The sequence below is a fragment of the Mirounga angustirostris genome, unplaced genomic scaffold (assembly GCF_029215605.1).
Source record: "Mirounga angustirostris isolate CCGP_5_RB_7025 unplaced genomic scaffold, mMirAng1.0.hap1 SCAF_10, whole genome shotgun sequence".
NCBI classification, from domain to species: Eukaryota; Metazoa; Chordata; class Mammalia; order Carnivora; family Phocidae; genus Mirounga; species Mirounga angustirostris.
The window spans coordinates 383,901-406,877 of record NW_026991718.1 but is presented as its reverse complement, the minus strand read 5'-3'; the positions used below and the strand labels follow the sequence as shown (position 1 = coordinate 406,877).

The following is a 22,977-nucleotide window of genomic DNA, read 5'->3' as shown; positions in this document are numbered from 1 at the left end:
ATCTTGATGTTCTACATAATCCTGAATATCACTGTTTGAAAGGGCAGATTTTATTTTGTTTTGTGCTTGTCAAATACCAACTGTCAAATAACAACTGGATGCTTCCTTCCCATGTACCTTTCCCTCATTTATGCATTAAAAACAGGGCACATAGACTGTAAGCATATAGTAGTATTGCCAAGGGAAAAGCATGTATTTGAGATCATTCCTATGAAATTTCTAGTCTTCAGGAACTTTTTCACCTAAAATTTTTAATAAGCATATGCTTCATTTACTTATAGTATTTTATATTACACAAAATGAATAATTACTTCTATCCTTATGCAATAAAGCATAAGAGAATACATTTTTTCCTCAGCATACAAACAGAAAAAACAAACTGACATATTTTCATGTCTTCCAGGACAATCCCTGAAGTGTGTCCATTAGTTAGACCTTGATATGTGAACTCTTTGGGTGAACTTCAAAGAACTGGAGGGTTCTTTCAGATTTGGCTTGCAGGTAAGTTAAGTTGCAAAATGTTTGATGAAGTGAGTGTCCATCTTGCACCAGCTGGATAAAATCAAACCTAGGCATTGTCTAGCTGAATTCAAATTCTCATAGCCCAGCTGTTCTTCTGGAAGCCATCAACACTGGGACAGATGGTATTAATGTTTTCTCACACATGGCTAGCCGTTAAGTACAGGTTCTAATTAAAATAAATTATAAGACATTACTTACAATGGCCTTTTCAGAATACATTCAGTAAATAGGAACCAAGAGTAGAACCTGAAGGCACTATACTAGAGAATTGCAAATTAACAGAGAGATCCCTAAATATAAACATGATGTATTAGTTACAGCCTTGGAACAGAGGTATATTTTCCAAGGAGAAACAGTATTGCACTCATGATGGTAAAACTTGGTTTGGCAGATTCAATTAAATCTCCTACCATTTAGAATATCCATAAGAATATTCCATAGATGCTGAAGGCCAAACCATGGTAGCATATATGAAAAAATTAAGATTTACTTCAAATTAACTAGTTTGAAAAAAAGAGGCCATATTCTCTTACATATTCAGAGTAGAACACCATGAGCAGAGATTAACTTCAAAGGCTTCAGAAGTATTTGAGGAACTCAAGGAAAACACAGGAAGTAATCTAGCTGTAACAGCAAGGCTTTCTTGAAGAGTAGGTTCTAGAATACAGTCAGCATGATCAGAAATATCGACCCATTTGTTTCTAGTTGTAAAAAAAATCTTAAGAGTTGAGTTGCCAAAACCTTTTAAATTATTCATTTAATAATTATTGAGAGAGGGCCATTGATATATATGGTCCCATATTAGATGTATGGGAACTATAACACTTGTCCTGGAGAAGCTTACGATCTCGAAAGGAACATAAGGCACAGACATTAATAATTATAGTACACTGTTGAAAAAGACAGATAGGGAGAGGCAGATACAAAATGCCAGGGAATTTCTTAGGAAGGAGAGGTCCTTGAGCGAGCCACTCCTAGTTGCATTCCATAAGCAGTTTACTACTGTTGACTGGGCTCAGGATTCCCGGAGCCCTCTAGGTGGTGCATGTTTAGCTCTAGTAGGGCTTGGGAAGTAGAGCTGTCTCTATTTGCAATGACATGGTATGGTATACAGAAAATCCTACGGAATGTCCACAAAAACAAAAACAAAAACAAACCCTACTGGAACTAATACAGATTGGAAGACACAAGCTCAACATATACCAAAATCAAAGATAATATATCAACATTTGTACACACTAGGAATGAACAATCCAAAAATGAAATTAAGAAAATAACTATCTACGATAAAAAAAAAATCCCAGGAATATTTTATAGTACACAAATATCCATAGCTTTATCTATAAAAACCAAAACTCAAAACAACCCAAAATGTCCATAAACAGGTGAATAGGTCAACAAAGTGTGATAAATCCATAAAGTGGAATACTACTCGATAAATAAAATGGAATTATTATTGACCCATGATACAAAATGGATGAATGACAAAATAAGTATGCTGAGTAGGAGAAGCCAAACAAACAAAAAGTGTATACTGGATGATTCCATTTACATAAAATTATAGGAAATAGAGAGTAATATATAGGAATAGAAATATAGATCAGTAGTAGTCTGGAGAGGGGATAAGGGGGTGATGAGGAGAAGCAAAAGGGAGGGGAACATAAAGAGGCAAGAAGCTTTTAAGGGTGACATATTTATTACCTCGATTGCAAAATGGTTTCATGAGTATCTACATATATCAAAACTTATCAAATTCTACACTTGAAACATAGAATTTATTGTTGGTCAATTATAACTCAATGAAGTAAATAAAAAGAACAGTACTTTATTTTTAATCATATATAAGTATCAATTAATTTTGTTCATTACTTACTTCCGACCAGTGTGCCTGGTCAACCTAACCATCAGCTTGCGTGCCTCTTCTGAGCTAGACTGAGTGTTCTTAACAAACGAAACTGGTTTCTCAAGTCCATGTTTCTCCAAGAGCTCCGACACGCTAAAAGTGAGAGAGGAATTTTTTAAAGTCTTGCTACCAAACAAAAAAAGCCTAAGAGTCTTGAACATACAAGTAGCACTTAGGTGTTTAGAACTAAAACCAAAAAGTAGCATATAGAATGACCCAATTTTACATAGTGCATTAATTCTCAGCAAAAAAAAAAAAAAGCTAACAATTATATATCAAATCTTATTTCCTGTACTTTTATTACAAAACCCATTTTGTTTAAAGTATGACATATCTTTATCTAAAAATATTTTTTTATTATTTTCCTCTACTCTAAAAGCATCAAATCAGTAAAACAAGCCAAATCTATCATTTCAATACTCAGCTTTAACTCTGAACAATCCTACTGAGTAATCTGTTACAGGCAAGGTCGTTAGAAAAGCAATAAAGAATTTTAGAGTTGGAGCCAGAGAAACATCACAAGGCTCAATATCCCTCCAGAATCTATTATATAAAAATACAGAATATGTCACAAATTTTGTCCCATATGAATCTTCTTGAGATATCTCATTCCCTAATCATCAGCATCATACATATATGATGGTTAGCCTCACCAAATCTCACATTTTTGAAATAACTACTACTGGGTTTATAGAGTGTGACTGGCTAGAATTCAGTAGCTTGTCATGAAGACAGGTTTCATGGGTCATGTCACCCGACATCGTGTATGCTAAAACATTTTTCAACGATTAGTAGCTATGAGGTGGAACAGAAATAAAAATTCTTACTTTAAAAGGTCAGTAACTTAAACTAAACAGGGAAAGACATGGGTATCATCCAGAAACTGACCGAGTATAACTGTTTCCTTGAGGTAGTAAGAGCATAATGTGACATCAGGACCACTCATGGTTACACCCAGGAACATACCGTGAAATATACTGTTTATTTCACCATATCTTTTTGAGATCACTCTTCTCAGTTTCATTAGAGGAAAAAAAGGTAATCATGCAAATTGTAAGGAATGAATCTATATTGACTTAATCCACTAAGTTTTACTCAAACTATGTTCAACTTCTCAGGGAAACTGGGGAAAGGAGAGACACAGCCAAACTAAAATAACCAAAGCTTGAAAAGAAAGAAAGAGCTTGATTTACTAAGAATTTTTCAAGGGGAAAAAAAACCCAACCATATAGCTTTCAGGACACAAAGTAACAAGCAGCAAGGTAGTAATAAAAAGAGGAAACAGAGGGGGGCGCCTGGGTGGCTCAGTTGGTTAAGCGGCTGCCTTCGGCTCAGGTCGTGATCCCAGAGTCCTGGGATCGAGCCCTGCATCGGGCTCCCTGCTCGGCAGGGAGCCTGCTTCTCCCTCTCTCTCTGCCTACTTGTTCTCTCTCTCTATCTCTCTGTCAAATAAATAAATAAAATCTTTAAAAAAAAAAAAAAAAAGAGGAAACAGAGGTCCCAAGGAAAAGTGAACAATCAATTCTTCATTCAACTCCCATACATACCTGGCACAAGAACACTGTTTCCTTAAATACAACTTGAAATATTTTTATACTCAAGTCCCTTAAATTGAATGAATAAAACTTCTAATTAGTAGACTCCAAATTATTATACTTTACTATTCATATCATCACTATAAAGTGATGGCATTACCTATAATTCTATAATTATGTGTTGGAAAAAATTTGTTATCCCTAAAATTTTTTTTAATACAGATATTTAAAATTACTCAAGCATCTTCATATACACATATAAATACTAGTATACAACATCTGACTTCCTAAATGGCAAATTGGGAATTTCAGGCTCCAAGATAGAAAGTTTAATGCTTCATTTTGACAGTGAAGAATATTACTATAGAGTTACTTGAAGGCTCTACTGCAGTTTGATTGAATCCAGATTCCAATCAAATGTAATATGCCCAAAAAACGGAAGTCAGGAGTATAATAAATATTGTTTGCTGACAGACACAATAATTTCTGCAGGAACTAACATTTCTTGTGTACCTACTGCGGAGGAGGCACTTTAAATGGTTAATCTAACATTAATTCCATTATCTCACGGGTTAGATACTTTAAAGAAGAAAACCCGGGGTTCAATCACACAGCTTCTCAGTGGCAATGCCTACATTTGAACACAGGTCCACCAGTCTTCAAAATCCAGGCTCTTATTACTCTACCATAAGCTGGCAGGACATCTGTATTAAGAAAATTCACTCCCAAGAGAGTCAAACAAATAGGAAGTCAAACGGCAAATGACCATTAGACATATGAAAAGTAATGTTTCTGGACAGACCTCATCTATTAGCACAGAGCCAACAGACGAACATTTCTCTCACCTGAGAATTTGTTCCAGTTGGTCTACCATGTCATGAAGAGCATTTGTTACCTCTGTTTTATGACTAAAAGATTAAGAGAAAAAAAATAAAGTTTTAGTAGTAGCTTTTTACATAAAACACAATACTCAAGTGAAAAAAGAAATGATGTTTCCCTTATGGTTAATATACAACAATATTTCACTGCTGGGCAAAATTTTGGTCTTATTTCCTGAACGCTTTCAGCATCTTTCATGACTTAAGAACTTAAGATAAAAAATACTGGACTAGAAGAATATTATCTATTACTGATTAGTGTTATATGGACAACTATTTCCTGAAGAACTTTTAGTTCAATTCTACTAAAAGGCAACAAACAAAGCATTGGGGCGCCTGGGTGGCTCAGTTGGTTAAGCGACTGCCTTCAGCTCAGGTCATGATCCTGGAGTCCCGGGATCAAGTCCCACATCGGGCTCCCTGCTCAGCGGGGGGTCTGCTTCTCCCTCTGATCCTCTTCCCTCTCGTGCTCTCTGTCTCTCATTCTCTCTCTCTCAAATAAATAAATAAAATCTTAAAAAAAAAAAAGGCAACAAAGCATTATAAATCAATTTTAAGTCTTTTTTTTTTTTTTTTAAGAGGAGTTAAAGGGTAAAATCACCATCTGGTTCTGTTCTTTTAACCAATAAAACAAAACAGGTAAGGAAGCATGGCCCTGCATACTGGCTTGCTCCTAGGCCTGTCTATATCCCTTCCACACCCCCTAGGAAGTTTCCACTAGGATTCTATATACTCAGAAGACTTCTTCCATAATATCATTCCCTCTGCACCCACTCCAATATTAAGGAACCAAAAAGAAGCACAACCATTACCTAGATAATCCCTAGAAGGTGGTGGAGATAAAAAGCAAGCCCCTTCTGAGGAAGCATGTGGACAGGCGACTAGGAGAAACATTATCATGGCAAAGGATCATATACTAAATGAAAATGTGGCTGGTAGAGTAGATGTAGTATGACACAACACATGTATAAGTGAATGCAGGGATCTGTCACAAAGCTGAGACACTACTATAAAAGTCCCCTTCCATGCTATACAGCTCTGTGCCCCAACTATGGAGGGAATGCTTGCAGCGGAGAACAAATGCACCTGACGCTCCCGGGTGCCTTCCAGCCAATGATGCAACTGAACCCCAGCAAGATCTCAGGGTTTTATTAGTAAGATGCCCAAATAAAATCTTTGTCTGGACTTAGAAAATTAAAAATGGGGGCACCTGGGTGGCTCAGTTGTTAAGCGTTTGCCTTCGGCTCAGGTCATGATCCCAGGGTCCTGGGATCGAGCCCTGCATCGGGCTCCCTGCTCTGCGGGAAGCCTGCTTCTCCTTCTCCCACTCCCCCTGGTTATGTTCCCTCTCTCACTATGTCTCTCTCTGTCAAATAAATAAATGAAATCTTTAAAAAAAAAAAAAAAAGAATTTAAACAAGAAAATCAAAATAAATTTTAAAATTCAAAAGATGGATGAAAAGATAAAACTGAAGAAACTCCCAGATCATTTAACAGAAGATCAAAAAGTGGGAAAAAGAATAAAAAGGGCAGTAAATAAAGAAGTATAAAAAAATGGAGAAAGAAAAAGGAAGGGAGTACAAATAAAATTACCAAGGAAACTTACCAAGGAAAGAATATAAGAAAATTTCCCAAAGCTCTAAAGGGCAGGAATTTCCAGATTGGAACAGGCTATCCAAATGAATTAACACAACAAATTTAGTGTCACAATAAAACACATCCTTATGATATTTCAGAACATTAGAGATGAAGAGAAGGTACGGCAATATCCAAAAAGGAAGAAAAGCCATCTATAGTGATTTACAATGCTATAGAACTACTCGATAATCCTGGGAGGAGAGGACAAGACTGATGCCTTCAAAACTCACAAGGAAAAGATGATTATAAACGTAGAACTGCATACATAGCCAAGGTTTCTATCAAGTTCAAGGGAGCAATTCTGGTGTCTTTCTGACATGGGACAGTCTTAAAATAAAAATGCCTCCATGTAATCTTTGACATGAAGCTATTAAGATTGTGTTCCATCAAAATGAGAGAATAAGGGGCGCCTGGGTGGCTCAGTCGTTGGGCGTCTGCCTTCGGCTCAGGTCATGATCCCGGGGTCCTGGGATCGAGCCCCACATCGGGCTCCCTGCTCCACGGGAAGCCTGCTTCTCCCTCTCCCATTCCCCCTGCTTGTGTTCCCTCTCTCGCTGTGTCTCTCTCTGTCAAATAAGTAAATAAAGTCTTTAAAAAAAAAAAAAAAGAGAGAGAGAATAAGTGAACAAAGGAGAAAAGAAATTCCAGGAATGCAATATGTAACACAAGAGAGAGGCAAACCAAAGTCTCAGGATGGCAGTTGTGCAGAATATGGGACAATTAACCCACATCAAAGCAAGAGAAAAGATAATTCCAAGAAGGATGTTCCAAAAGGTAGAGAGGGAGAGAAGATGGGGAAAAAAGGGAAGGGACTGAGATATGTCTGACCACAGAAAAGAGTTTTCTATTTCCGTCAGAAGAGAGAAGGAGATAAATGGAAACAAATAAAACAACAAAACAGGAAAAGGAAATTTCCAAAAAAGGAAAAAAAAAAAATCTGGGAAAAACAAAAAGTTGCATACAAAAGAAATATAATCATACCCAGCTCTGTAGAAACAATATTTACATAACATAATGATGAAAATTACCTTAACTACACTGAAAAAATGGTAGAAGTAGGTATGGGAGATGGTAGACGTCATCATAGACTTCAAAAGGAAGTCAATAATCATGTAAAACTGCAGTCACAACATGAGCTGAAGGAAAACATGCTCTATGCAAGTGTTTCCTGTGAGGAGACAGGTATTCAAGCACGGGGAAGGTGGGGCAGCAAACAGCTGTTTATCAATTACAAGGTTTTCAATTCCCTCACTTTCATTATGTGCATACATCACTTTAGTTAAAAATTAGGAGAGAATTATGTCTCTTTGGACTCCTTGATTTTATTTTTTTTTTAATGTTTTTTTTTAATTTAAGTCATCTCTACACCCAACGTGGGGGTTCGAACTCACAACCCTGAGATTAACAGTTGCATGTTCTCCTGACTGAGCCAGCCAGACTGCTTGATTTTAGATCAGCACCTCCACCACACAGACTTTTCCAAGTGAAAAGACCAGCTGACTTAGAGTGTCTCACACTTTGCATTTATTTGACTGTTTCCTTCATGGTGTTATTTAACTTGTTCTCCTGTTCTCTGCACTCCCTGTAAACCTGAAGTTTGGCCCAAAGGACTGATTAGATTAACAATGAACAACTTGGGGCACCTGGGTGGCTCAGTCATTAAGCATCTGCCTTCGGCTCAGGTCATGATCCCAGGGTCCTGGGATTAAGCCCTGCATCGGTCTCCCTGCTCCGCAAGAAGCCTGCTTCTCCCTATCCCGCTCCCCCTGCTTGTATTCCCTCTCTCGCTGTCTCTCTGTCAAATAAATAAATAAAATCTTTAAAAAAAAAAAAAAGAAAGAACAACTTTACTTCATATTGGGATCTCAGCAGGAGGCATATAACAGATGCTGATTGTGCTAGCCCATTTGGTAGCTTGATTAAAGGTAATGACAGTCAGACTTCCACTTTATAAAGCTAGATTTGCCCTTTGAAATGACAAAAAAAAAATAAATGAAGTTGCTGAGGTAATACTTTGGTACCATGCAAATATCCTTTACCGATCAATCTTTCACCTGATTGCAGTACCATTAGTGACTGTATGAAACAATTATTTCACAATGGGGTGCAAAACTGGTGATGTCTACATTCATTTCACAAAAAAATAAAAATTTCCTCAGGAGGAAAAGAGAGAGGGGGCAGCATTAGTCACAGTAGCCAAGATGACTAGAAACAACCTAAGTGACCATCAAATTTATGAATTACAAAAATGTGCTATTTACATACACACAATGGAATAGGATTCAGCCATTAAAAAAAAAAAAAAAAAAAAAAGAAGGAAGGGGCGCCTGGGTGGCTCAGTCGTTAAGCGTCTGCCTTCGGCTCAGGTCATGGTCCCAGGGTCCTGGGATCGAGCCCCACATCGGGCTCCCTGCTCGGCGGGAAGCCTGCTTCTCCCCCTCTCACTCCCCCTGCTTGTGTTCCCTCTCTCGTTGTGTCTCTCTCTGTCAAATAAATGAATAAAATCTTTAAAAAAAAAAAAAAAGGAAGGAAATCCTGCCATTTATGACAACATGGACAGACTTCGAGGGCATTATACTAAGTGAAATAAGTCAGATAAAGAAAAATACTGTATGATGATATGATAATCTCACTTTAATGTGGAATCCTAAAAAACCCAAAACAACAACAACAATAAACTCATAGAAAAAGATCGGATTTGTGGTTACCAGAAGTGGGAGTGGGAGGCGTGGGAACTGGATAAAGGTGGTCAAAAGGTGTAAACTTCCAAGTCTAAGATAAGTAAATACAGGGGACGTGATGCACTGTAATGACTTAAAACACACAACATGTTCCAGTCAAGGAACAATTTGGGAAACCAACTGAAAACAACCAAAACACTGCTATATGTTACTTTTGAAAATTCTTATGAAAGTAAAAGATCTCATCACGATGATGGATGCTAACTAAACTGTGGGCGTTTCATGATATATTTATACGTATGTATGTCATTATGACAAACACCTCAAACTTATACAGTACTATGTGTTAATTATATCTCAATAAAACTGGAGGAAAAATAAAGTAAAATTATGTATATGCATACATTACTACTTAAACACAATTATTATTCTGTGTTTGGCAAGGGCCAAGAACAAATAATTCACAGAATCCCACGGGCTCATAAATATGAAAAACGCTTAATTAGAAACACAACTTAAAACAGAGACATCACTGTCTATCCACTAAAAACAAAGTATATTTTGTTGTGGTGGTGGTGATATTTTTGTTTTTTAATGGATTATTTACCAAGGTTGACAAAATTATAGTCACTGTTCATATACTGCTGGAAAAACAAAAGTTTATCTCTAGGCAACAGGTTTGCAGATGATTCCATTTTCTTCTCTGTGTATTTTTTATATTCCCAAAATTCTGTCTAATGAACACTCTGGCAACATTTTCGTTTTAGCTGTTAGGATGAAAAGACAACAATAAGATTGGCATGCTGTGGATTCTTACCTGTATCCTCTTTGTGGAAGACATTCTAAAATGTCATAGCAAAGAGATAGCTGGTCATTTCGTTCACAGTTGTAGATGCACCCCAGAGCTACTGCCATCAGGTGGTCCTGATCAGGAATAATTTTTTGCTGCAGCTAGAGAAAATAAAGCATGCTGTACTAAACGTCAGTAGATTTACATTCAGTTTTTCCCTAGCCCAGTGCAACTGTCAACAGAATATTAAATAGTGCAATTAATCAGCCTCAAAAACAAATCTTGATTTTTCTTTAGCTTACAGACTTTTGGGGTCTTTAATAATTCTAAGTGAAATCACATTTTAATTACAGAATCAGCTAGAAAAGATAATTTGTACCCATAAGCTTTGCATCTGCTAAAAACAGATTCTTCAATTTATGACCCATTCAGGATAAAGTAGATAGAAGAAACACAGTGAATTAAAAAGGCAATTCATTAAAAGCATTTCTAACCCAAAAGCCAAATTTTATGTGTTTCAATTACAAAAATATATAAAATTCCTTAACTAATATTCAGAGATGTTTAAACCTACTATTTTTCAGTATGCATTATATATTAGTCATGTAACTAAACAGTACTGACATTCTATTCGAAAGAAATCACATGGCTATGCAGTAATATTCAAATCACGGAACACACGCCGATGCAGAAAGCCGACTACTATGGGTCACTGTCTCTACAGGATACACACTTCCCATCACAAACCAGACTCTCTTTCTTATTTTCTGGGATATAAAAATACTGTATTTGTGCCTTGTTTTTCTCATCTCTACTTCTCATCTTACTGGATATTAACATCTTCCTAATATCACTGTTATGAAGATTAAATTAATACATGAAGAATGCTTCCATTATTGCCAAAGACACCAAAATGGAAAGTTGAAACGATATTCTTAGAGCCCTATTCAATGACAAAATAAGTTTAAAGTAATTTCCATAATAAAGATCAGTGGTTTTCAACATTTTAGTAGAAACTCACAAAACAGATAAGAAGCTTCTCTGTAAAAAAACCACATCAATGGATGGGAAGAAGAAACATTCAAGTTACAGGGAAGTGAAGTCTCCTGAAGCACTAGGGTTAAAGGAGTTATATACCTTTCTTCAAGGTGTTAAGAAAAAAATATACTGTTAATTTGACATCGACATCTGACAGAGTTATCCAAGGTTGCAAAGTGACAGACTGGTGAAACAGAGCACAGTAAAAGTAATTATTATTAAAAATTAATTAAAATCGCTAACTCTTCCTGATTTCTTATTGTGTGCCAGGTACTATTTCTATGTGCTTCACATGCATTCACTCTTAATTCCTCAAACCATCCGGGAAGGTTAATACTAGCTCCATCTCAGTTTTCCGTAAGGGGGCGCTGGGGCACCGACAGAACACATCACTTGCTCTGTGGAGGCTAATGCAGGCAGCCGGCTCCAGAGCCCACACTAAGGCTCTCTCGGTCCTGCAGGAAAACTTCACATACAGGAAGAATGGGAGAGATGGAGGAAAACTATAGTCATCAACAGCTCATATAGGAAAAGGAAAAAAACTGAAACCAGTTTCAGTGAAAAGGAATAAATTGGAAAGCCAAATGAAACAGAAGCCAAATTCCGTGACGGTTTCCTTGATTTCCCTGCTTCCTGTCTTTCGCTCCCACCAACATTCAAGTATCACTTGCAAGTTAAATGTACTAGAATCCACAACTGATCACGTATGCTTAAAATCTTCTACAATGGGAAAGGTAGAGAATAAGTTTTTTGCCTTCCACTCAAGTTCCTTCATGGCCTGGTGCCAACTCACCCTTCCTGTCCTCTGAACCACTATGCAAATTTTAGTTCACACAAATTAAATCACTTGCCTTTATGTAAACATGTTACTGCTCTTTTGTCTCCCCATCTTATTCTACTCCTACATGGACCTTCTTCTCAAAAACTTAGCCTTGCCCCATCTAAACCCTCCCTGATAATCCTGCTTTCTCTCTACTTGACTCTGACTTCAGTTGGGCTTTCCCAGATTTCTAGTCTCTTCCAAAAGCTCCATAAATGCTGGTCCAATGAACACATTCTCATACAACTCTTAAACATAAATCCTTTTTCCTCTCTGTATTCCTATGGCTTCTTTTTGTTCTCTTCCTGTGCCATTTAGCATACCTTTCTTAATACAATCTATTATGCACGTGAATCGTAACGCTTAAATTTTTAAGACACATTCTATTCTTGTTCTGTTCAACTCCCTACAAGATGCCTAACTTCATAAAGTGTTAAGACACACGTCCTCTCTTATTTCTATCATTCCTGTCCTAATACCTCAGTGGTAACTATTAAACCATCATTTGCCCCACCTCAAGCTGATAGAAGAGAGCCCCTCTAAAACTTTCTAGGAAGTCAGTAAGTCTTCCCCACCATGGGCAGCTGATTATTTTCCATACTGCATCGCAAGGTGAAATATAAGAAAGTTATAATTTGGTTCTTAAAAATGGTCTTAAAATTATGCACTACAGATAAGTAGCTAAAGAACAGATGGTAAGATATGATACCTGGAAAACCCCGGAGAATGAAGCAATACAAAAAATTAGTGAAGTGGCAGAATGCAAAAATAACATACAAAATGAACAGCTTTCATATACAGAAACAACAAACAGAGGGGTAAAAGTAGGGAGAACTCGATTTAAAATAGAAACAGAAAATTAAATGCTTAGGAATAAATTTAACAAGAAATGTGCATGACCTACATGAGGAACACTTTCAAACACTCCTGGAAGACAGTAAAAAAAGACATGAACAAACACAATGATACACCCTCTTCTTGAATAGGATGACTGAACATTATAAAGATACTGGTCTCACCAATTTATAAATTTAATATAATAACAGTAAATATACCAACAAGTTATTTTATGGAATTAGCCAAGTTGTTATGAAAGTTCAGATGGAGAAAGAAACATATAAGAATATCTTTTAAAAAACAAAAACAAAAAAACCTAGGGAAAAAAACTACAGAGGAATACTACCCTTACCAGACTTTAAAAACCCGTTATAAAATCTCTGTAATTAAAACAGTGTGCTCCTAGGGGCACCTGGGTGGCTCAGTCGGTTAAGCATCCAACTCCTGATTTCAGCTCAGGTCATGATTTCAGGGTCCTGAGATCAAGCCCCACATGGGGCTCTGCACTCAGCACAGAGTCTGCTTGTCCCTCTCCCTCCCCCTCCAGTTCTCCCCCTGCTTGCTTGCTTTCTCTCTCTAATAAATAAATAAATAAAATCTAAAAAATAAAATAAAATAAAATAGTGTGCTCCTAGTGTATGAACAAACCAGTAACAATATAAAAACTCTAGAATTAGACTAACCAACAAATGGAAATTTGGTAGATGACAAAGGTGGCATCTCAAATCACTCAAGAAAAGACAAAACTTTTAATATATGGTGCTGGGACAACTAAGTAGCCATCTGGCATCTCACCATACAAAAGAATGAGCTCCAAGTAGATTACTGATCTAAACATAAAAATAAAAGCATACAAGTACTGAAAGAAAATGAGTGAATTCTTCTTTAACCTTGGAGTAGGAAAAGGCTTTCTCACCATGACTCTAAATACAGAGGCAATAAAAGATTGCTCAATGTGACTACATATAAAAAGATAAAAATTCTGCCTGACACAAATCACCATAAACAAAGTCAAAAGACAGCCTACCAACTGGGAGAAATATACACAATACATACCACAAAAAAAAGGGCTAATTACACCAATATATCTGAATTTCTACAAAAGTAAATCACAAAGGAACAAAAGTCCAAGTGAAATGGAGGCTATCATACTAAACAGCACAGTTCTAGAGGCACCTTTCAATTCCCTAAGGAGTGTGGGCCCAAAGTAGACAAGCAGGAAATTGCAGGCAAGAGCTTAAACTGTTAAGTAGACTTTCCCATCCACGCCATTGCCGGCATATGGACCTAGGTCAGCACCCAAAGCTTCCAAACTCAGAGCCCTGGAGTACTGCACTAAAGGAACATGGGAGAACTGGGAGCAGGAGAGTCCTTTTGAAACTTGACAGGGTTCCATTCCTGATCAGATGAAAGTGACCTTCACCACTACGAGAACTGGAGAAACAGCAAACCAACAGTGGGAATTGTTTATAACACAGATCGAAAGGCTTTCTATCAGAATCACTGGATAAATTGTCAAATGCATATTCCAGGTCCATATCCTCCAAATTCTAATCCATTATATCTGGGGTGGGCCTAGAAAACTGTACTTTTTTTTTTTTTTTTTAAGTCCATAGTTCCCATACACGATGCATCCAAAAAAAAAAAAAAAATGCTAGTATGGAAGACCGAGAACAATATGAGAAGGCAGAATATTTTATTCCCAAATCACCTCCATCCAGACTTGCCCAAGTTCCTTCGTAAGTTCCACTTTCCAAAGGGCCATGCAAATAAAGAGCAACAGCTTAAAATCACAGATGAGTGCTTAAAATCAGGATGTCGTAAAGGAGAGGAAGAGTTTGAAGCATATGCTACCGTTAAAAAGGACAAATATGTGTCTGTATTATTGTTTCCAAGTATTCACTCCCTTCTTCCCAAGACAGGATTATGCTTCCTTGCCTCATTAACAACAGGCGGGGCTAGACTTCCTCTGGCCTGTGAAATGTGAGAGAGAGGATGTAACTTGAGGCATTTTGAGGTAAGCTTGAAGAGCCACTGTGTGGTTCTACTTTACCCTTTCTCCTGTGCCACAGCTTTAAAAGGGGGCCTGCTCCTTTAGCCAAGTCCTGGAATGAACAAGACATAGAACACAGCAGAAGCCTGACTATAGCCTATATGATGCTTGTGGGAAATGAATGTATGCTGTTCTAAACTACTGAGATTTAGTGATCACTTGTTAATGCAGCATAATTTAGCCTAAGCTGTCTGACATGGAAATCATTGCTCCTGTTATATTACTATAAACACTCTGTGCATGACTCATGGCAGATCTCAAGGTACTTTTTTTTTTTTTTAAAGATTTTATTTATTTATTTATTTATTTGAGAGAGAGAGAATGAGAGCGAGCGAGTACATGAGAGGGGGGAGGGTCAGAGGGAGAAGCAGACTCCCTGCTGAGCAGGGAGCCCGATGTGGGACTCGATCCAGGGACTCCAGGATCATGACCTGAGCCGAAGGCAGTCGCTTAACCAACTGAGCCACCCAGGCGCCCTCAAGGTACATTCTTTTTGTAAAGAGTAAAAAGTAAAATAAAATAAAAACAGTGCTCCAAGCACAATCCTAATAAAGCAAACAAATGTAATCAAGTGGTCTACAGCATCATAATGAAACCCAGTTTCAATCATTCACCCATCATTTGCCCTGACTAAATTTACTGAGCACTTGCTCTCTGCAAGGCACTGACTCCCAGGTGATACACAGATGAATGAGACATAGAGAACATACATAGGAAACAAAGGGAGGGAAAGAGAAACACATGAACATTAATTATGACACAGTGTGATATGGGTTATTACAAAGGCAAGGACAAGACCTATCATAGCACAGATAGGTCACAGGTCTCCTAGCAGAGGGAATCTAACACAGCAGGATCTTGAAGGACAGGCAGGTGTCTGTAAAGGGAAGGAAAGGGAAACTGACCATCCCAAACAAAGGAAATAGTCTACAAAAGCATAAAGAGGCATAAAAGGCTGGACAACATGAAGACAGGAGGAGCAGTTCAGTGTGAGTGGACTAGCACATTCACTCAGAGGGAAAAGAGGCTGAAGAGACAGACTGGAAACAGACCACAAAGAACCTTCTAGGCCACTCTAGAGAGCCCAATGTTTACCTTGTAGACACTGGTTTCCCATAGATCATGACATGATCAAATTTCCGTTGGGGAAAGATAATATTGATAGAGATAAAGAGGATAGATTGGAAAGGAAGAGCCCAGCAACACCACTGTTTTCTGCTTTGATGTTTACATATTTCAACAAAAGCAAATGGCAATATGTTTTATTCAAAAGGCACATGCTAAATTGCCAAGTAAAAACAACAAAAAGCTGACGACATACAAAGGATTTACAAGACTCTGTAAGGAAGAGAAGTATCACAAACAAGATTACTGGAAGGAATTTAAAGTCATTTCTTTCTTCCTCATAAAACATTCATATTCAATCCATCCTGCTGCTCACATAGTATTCTGCTGTCATAAGCAACCCACCCTCGGCTCACAGCAAACCATCCCAAATTCAAAATCGGAATGCTAAGTGGGAACTGCCTACGACAAGATGGAAAATTTTAAATAGCCAAAGAACAGATACATGTTTGACAAGCAGCCCTTTCAGAAACCAAAATATGTGTAAGGTTAACTAAGCAATACTTCCTTTCTTTATCCTCATTATATGGTCTGTGGCCATATACCTCTGAGGACTTCAGACTGCTACACAGGCCAGCTCAAGGAAGTAACTCAATTAGAACTTAGGATTGGAAGAGGCTTCTGCTTGAAACCCAATCCAAGGCTTTGAATCTGACTACAAAGTCAGGGCCTTACACTGACTGTGTCACCCTGCTTCCTGCTTGAACCCTCCTCCAATAGGAAGGGAACCACTGTCTCTTGAAAGAGCGTATTTGATTTATGGCTAAATTAAGAGGTTATTTGTGTCACAAAAGTATGCTGCACTTAATAAAGTGACTTACTGCCAATGAATCTGAACAACCATTTGAATTTTGTAGAAGTACAGTGCTCTAAATACAGTTGACCCTTGAATTGCGTGGGTCCACTTACAAGCCAATGGCTTCTTTATAAATACAGCACAGTACTGTAAATATATTTTGTCTTCTGTAGGATTTTAGTAACATTTTCCTTTCTCTAGCTTACTTTTTTCTAAAAATAATCAACTGTTTATGTTACTGGTAAGGTCGACAGCAGGCTACTGATTGTTAAGTTTGGGGGGAGTAAAAAATTATACATGGATTTTTGCCCGAATAGGGGGTGGAGGGCCAGCGCCCTTAAAGGCTGTGTTGAGAGTGAACTATATAGTACTCTTAAGCAAATACAAAAATTATTAAGAATAATTATAGATTTCCTTATGAAATCCTAAAGATTTTCATAAATATTTTGAAAGTCCTGAAGAGCAAGAATCTTTTCTTCTTCTATTGGTGTTAGGGTAAAGCTTAATGATGAAGAATGCAGCTGTGAAATTAGAAGACCTGTGTATGAACCCACATCCCACTCCTTACTGTGTGACCCTGGGCAACTGCCTAACCACTCTATATCACAATTTTTTTTCCCTCCAATAACTAATATAAAGACCCACCTCATGGGTTGTTATAAGGATTAAATGAGTTAACACTTGTACAGTACCTGTCTATAGTAAGAATTCAGTTATCTATCAACTATTAGTATTTTTGGTCTTGGTATATATCAATACATATAATCAGTAGAAACAGAAAGTCAACAAACTTTGGAATAAATAAATCAAAATAAATATGAACTTCTAAAAAAACTGTTTGACCGAATTGAAACATGTTTAAAGAATAACATGACAACCTATGATTTCACTCATATGTGGAATTTAAGAAACAAAACAGATGAACACAGGGGAAGGGAAGGAAAAAAAAAAAGTAAGATCAAACTGAGAGGGAGGCAAACCATAAAAGACACTGAACTCTAGGAAACAAACTGAGGTTTGCTGGAGGTGATGTGGTAGGGGGGATGGGGTGACTGGTGATGGGCATTAAGGAAGGCCACGTGATGTAATGAGAACTGGGTGTATATGCAAACGATGAATCACTAAACTCTATCTCTAAAACTAATAATACACTATATGTTGATTGATTTTAAATAAAATTTAAATAATAAAATAATAAAAGAAAAGAATAACATGACAACCATTTCCTTTTCTGTTTAAAGGGAAATTACTTAGAAAGCCTATTATAATAAATTGACAAATCTATTGCAGAGGAAAAAGTGCAGAGGCTCTTAAGAAGTTAGAGTTTCTACTTACATCTGGTTTGGAATGCTGAAAGATCTTCAGGGGAAATTTTAAGTCCCCTTTAGCTAACGTTACTAAATATTCCTTTAATAGCTCATTAGCCACACCAGGAGACTGTTTCTCACAACGATGAAGAAAGGGAACCATCCACTGGTAGGCACTTGTCACATATTTGTCCTCAGAACACTGAAAATACAATTAACCAAAACAAACATATTAAATACCTGATTATACCAGACAACAAGTTCTAAAACTCACATAAAATCAGACTAATGTTAAACAGTAGAAGCCCAACACTTTCTAAAACAGACACTCCAGTTCACCTCTCCTAGACAGGCTGAGAAGTGGCAGGAGAATCACCTTCTGCCCGGGGCTAGTACAGCTAACAGCAGTGTGGCCCATCTCTGCAGGACCACGGTCACTCTCGGTCCCTCACAGCGTGAGCCCCACTCTGGAAGACCAACACGCTGCTACTACGACATCAACGTGAGATCTTCCAGAGCAAAGAGAGCTTCTACCCCAAAAATGTGTGTGTGTGTGTGTGTGTGTGTGTGTGTGTGTGTGTGTGTGTGTGGAGACCGACCATGGACGGAAGAGTAAAACAGAAAAAAAGCAGAGAGACAGAGACAGGAGCACTGAAAAGCTCTAGAAGGAGACCACCTGAGGACCATCTTCTGCATAAAATCCCAGAATCTCTCCCTTCCTTTTCCTTTTCTGTTTTGTCCCTTTACATCCACCTTCACAAAACTCCAAATGACACACATGATTTTACTCATTCTCCCTGACATTCCACAACACCTTCTTTTAATTATCCCAGAAGATAACCTAAATCCCATAAGAGGAGTCTTACCTATAACACAAATCGATCTTCACTGGGTAGGTTATCAGGGGGTAAAAATTACTAAGCAAAAGGGAAGAGAGGGCCAGAGGGAGAAAGATGACAAGAAAGAAAAGGAGGGAAGATGAAAAAGTACAGGAAAAAGAGAGAAAGAGTCCGGGAGGAAAGAGAGCACATCAGGCAGCCATGACTCCTCCCCTCAGCCAGCCCACTGGAACCAGGCTGCCCAAGAGCAAAAGACTACCCGGGGCATCCTTGACAGCTGGGACCCTGCAGCCCCATCATTCCTGTCTCAGAGGTGTCTCTCTGTTCAGCGGGCTCAGTAGAAACCAGATCCTAGCATGAGCGAGTGCACTTTCTCGCCAGGGTGACCCAGGGAGAATCTAAAAGTGCTGGGCAAATTCTCCTGAAGTCACGAACCCCTAAGCCAAGATGTTTTCTTCACACAAGCACCTAGCCCTCTGAACTCCAGTACTTCTGTATAAGTGAAATATGTAAGTAATTGGGAATTTTCACATTAGTGAAGGACTAGAAACATGATTATTAGAATGGCCAGCTCGTTTAGAAATATGCCTAGCTAAAAGAAAAAAAAGTTATATACAGGGGAGTATGAATAAAGGGCAAGCAAGGTACAAAAACAGCCAAAATAATTTGGGGATGCTTTCAGTAATGTATTCAAAAATTGGATTTTTTAAGATTTTTTTATTTTATTTACTAAGTGCTCAGGTTTGGAGGATATTTTGTCTTTGGCTTTGAGACCCACATTAATCAAAGTACATAGGGAATGCTTAAGAAGAAAATTAAAATAAAACCTACACTATTCATCAGTAGTCTTAGTTTTTCAATGTCTTTCATCTGCTGGAGTTCTTTCAAGGTTAGGGTTAAATCACACCCGGCTTCATAAACCAAAGCTTCCAGAGTAACCAAATTATCACAAAGAGCCAGCAAACCGGGAATGTTCCGCTCCATTCCAAGTCGAATGAGTGACAACGCGCAGTCGACCTGAAATGGAAAAGCGACAGTAAATCTGAATTTTCTGTGTCTCCCACATCTTCTCAAATAAAAGCCTCCAGTACAGAATCTAATTCTGCTAATCACCTTATATAAAATCATATTATCAGCAACATGCATTTATTTAATATAAAAACAGAGTTCTTCATCAAATATATCAGCAAACTGTTTCGAAAGAATCAGCAAGAAATACTGAAGATAATAAAAGAAAGACAACCATCTTAAATTCATACAGCATGACAGTTTAAGAGCAGTTTTACATATATCTGTCAACTTAATTCTCAAAACATTAACAAGCGGGGGGTGAGGTGGGGCAAGAAAGCTAGTTAGTGATAATGCCAAATTAATCCTATTTTCACTATATCACTCTGCTCCAGAAACAAAAATTTTTGTGTTTATATCCCTGTTCAGTACCTATCCTTCCGCAGCACCTCCCATATAAAAGGCATTCAGTAAATACTCGCTGCATGATGAACTCTGAGAGACACTTTCTCTGTCTCAATCCAAACATTTACACTTCACTTAGACCAAAATGAGGACTGATTTTCCTAGACATGCTCAGGACACAGCAATCTGACTCCCTGTCCCTTGATCGGGTTTATGAAAGGACGTACCTCTGACTGATGGCAAAATCATCTAACGTGTCCTTCACTCACAACACCTCGTACTCCTCACTTCCTCCCTTATTCCTAGACTACCAGACTACCAGTTATTTACTGAGGACCGCCTATGAACTAAGCATCATTCTAAGTGTTAGGAACATAAAATTGAATAAGAAGAGGTCTCTTCTTTCAATGATCTCTCCACCTCGTAGGGAAACTGACTTGGTACAGCAGAGACTGAAGTACAGTGAGGGGACCTCAAAGAAGGGCACGTGGCCCAAACCGTCACAAAGTCTCCCCAAGGGAGGAAGACTTGAAATGCACTTTCAAGAATCCATGGATAGGGGCGCCTGGGTGGCTCAGTCTGTTAAATGTTTGCCTTCAGCTCAGGTCATGATCTCGGGGTCCTGGGATCGAGCCCCGCATCGGGCTCCCTGCTCAGCAGAGAGTCAGCCTCTCCCTCTCCCTCTGCCCCTCACCCCCCTCATGCTCTGTCTCTCTCTCTCGTTCTACTCTAATAAATAAATAAAATCTTAAAAAAAAAAGAATCCATGGATATTGGCAGGTCATAAAGGAAGGAGGGCAGGAGAACAGCATGGAAGGCAGAGATGCGTGACGTGTTGTGAGTACAGTTAGTCCCCTAAGACAGAGAAGATGGTCTGAAGCGAAGCGATGAGAAACACGGCTAGAGCAGCGGGGAGGGGCCGCAGAATGGAGAACACTGTTCGCTGAGCTAAGGAAGTTACAGTTTTTCCTGAAATGCAAATACTACCAGAGGACTTCCAACTGGGGCATGTCCTAAGTCGATTCACACACTTGAGAAAGAATACGTAGTCAGTATTCACCGAATGATGAACTGGAAAGGAACTGAAGACAAAACAGGCCAGTGAAGAGAACTGCACTTTCTAGTATTAGAAGACTCTCGACTAATGACAAGAACAGCACCCGAGGGACAGCAAAATTTAAGGGACAAGCCAAAGGACGTGAGCCACCAGAGACGAAAACAAATGGCTGAGACAAAGACAAGGGGGAAAGCACAAAGACACCTCAGAAGCCACACAGAGGAGACTGAGGGAGAGAGGAAGCAGTGGTGTCCAAGAACGATGTGTAAAATAACACAGGAAGGGTGTGATGTGAAGAAGCCGTTTCCCTACAGTAGTAGGGGTGGCCAGACTCCAGACAAATGAGGAGGAAAGAATCGTCGAGAAAGTGACAACAAAGAGCACAGGGGACTATTTTGGAGCTGTGACAGAGGGAAGACAAATGCAACCAAAGCCAGGGAGATTAGGACCCTTAATCTTTGTTGTTGTTTTATTTATAAAACAGGAGTGGTTGGGACTTCAGGTCCAAAAAAAAAGGAACAAAGTAGAGAAGGAGGGATGGAAGACACTGGGGAGAGAGCCCAGAGCCACAGAACAGACCTGAGCAGGCCGGGGTGTGGAATCCAGAGCACAGGGAAGGAAAGCAGTAGCCTGGATGCAAGAGAAGAGATCTCTTCCTCTGGGAAAAGCCGGAAAGAGTAAGGACTAATGGAACTGAGTTCTCAAGTTCCCCAGTGAAATACAAAGCAAAATCATCTTCCGGGAATGAGGAGGTGGTAGGCTGGGAGGAGCAGAGAAGGGGGAGGGGCAGTGCCTCAAGGGGAGGAAGGACACGGAGCAATATTAAAGGACCACTCTCAAAGCCCTTTAAAGCCCCAGGGACTGACCAGTACAGATGAAATGAGAAGAGAAGAAATGCATTTTCAGTTGGAAAGAACAGTGCCAGTAAATACAAGGCGGGGGGGGGGGGGGGCGCAGAATATAGCTATGCCATACCTTACACATAGGTAAGGCATGAGGCAAAACAGGAGTGATCTGGTAATACTTCAACAGAGAAGTGTTTTTTTACTTAATTTCTAGTAATAAAAATACAGTTCACATCTGAAAAGACAGATCTACCTGTATACCAATTCAGAAAAAAAACCCAAAACTATCACAGGTGAATTTTCAGAAAGCGTGAAGAAAACCTGCTGCATAAAACACAACTCTGGGCTGGTAATGTTTGAACACAGACAGCACATTTGCCATGTGTAACACACTCACCAATTTTGTGATCCAGATTGGCTTTCCTAGTACGAACTTGGAAGTTGTTGCTTTCCCAGACACTTACTGAGGTAAAAATGTTTTAGAACCAAATTACTGACACCTTAAATGAAAGCAGGCTCTAATGCAACTTGAATTATGCCACGTACCCCAAGCCCTCACTGGATAAATTTCACTACTATACACATTTCCTAATCCAACAAACAAGTCTTGCTAAAAGGCATTTGTAGGCACTAAGGAAAAAGAAGTCCCACATCAATTAAGTCTCTAAAAATGAAAGAGATAAAAACCATGTTAGATATCACTTTGTAGCATAAGCCACATGAAGCATCAATAAATAAAATGAAGCTGAAGAATAATACTTCTATTAGAAGTGCTTTTATATAAAGGAAAGAGATGAAAGAATATAAAGGGCAACCGAAGCACCCCCAAATCACTTCCCTTTATAGTTATTCCTAATTCCACAAAAATGAATTCAAGATGTCTAGCAATTATTACTGGAC

General features: G+C 38.5%; 1 protein-coding gene across 5 annotated transcripts in view; it reads right to left on the bottom strand.

The window, feature by feature from the left end:
• NBAS (NBAS subunit of NRZ tethering complex) overlaps window positions 1-22,977 on the bottom strand; it is a 322,841-nt gene that overhangs the window by 177,339 nt on the left and 122,525 nt on the right. For all 5 annotated transcript variants that reach the window (XR_010405385.1, XM_054509604.2, XM_045884116.3 and 2 more), the window contains 5 exons: window positions 19,594-19,779; window positions 17,952-18,125; window positions 9,975-10,108; window positions 4,806-4,868; window positions 2,396-2,518 (listed from right to left, as the gene is read on the bottom strand). Coding sequence is in view for 4 of the 5 variants with exons in the window: in XM_054509604.2 (XP_054365579.2) it covers window positions 2,396-2,518; window positions 4,806-4,868; window positions 9,975-10,108; window positions 17,952-18,125; window positions 19,594-19,779 (680 nt within the window). In the remaining variant the exon portion in view is untranslated. The remainder of the gene's footprint in view (window positions 1-2,395; window positions 2,519-4,805; window positions 4,869-9,974; window positions 10,109-17,951; window positions 18,126-19,593; window positions 19,780-22,977) is intronic.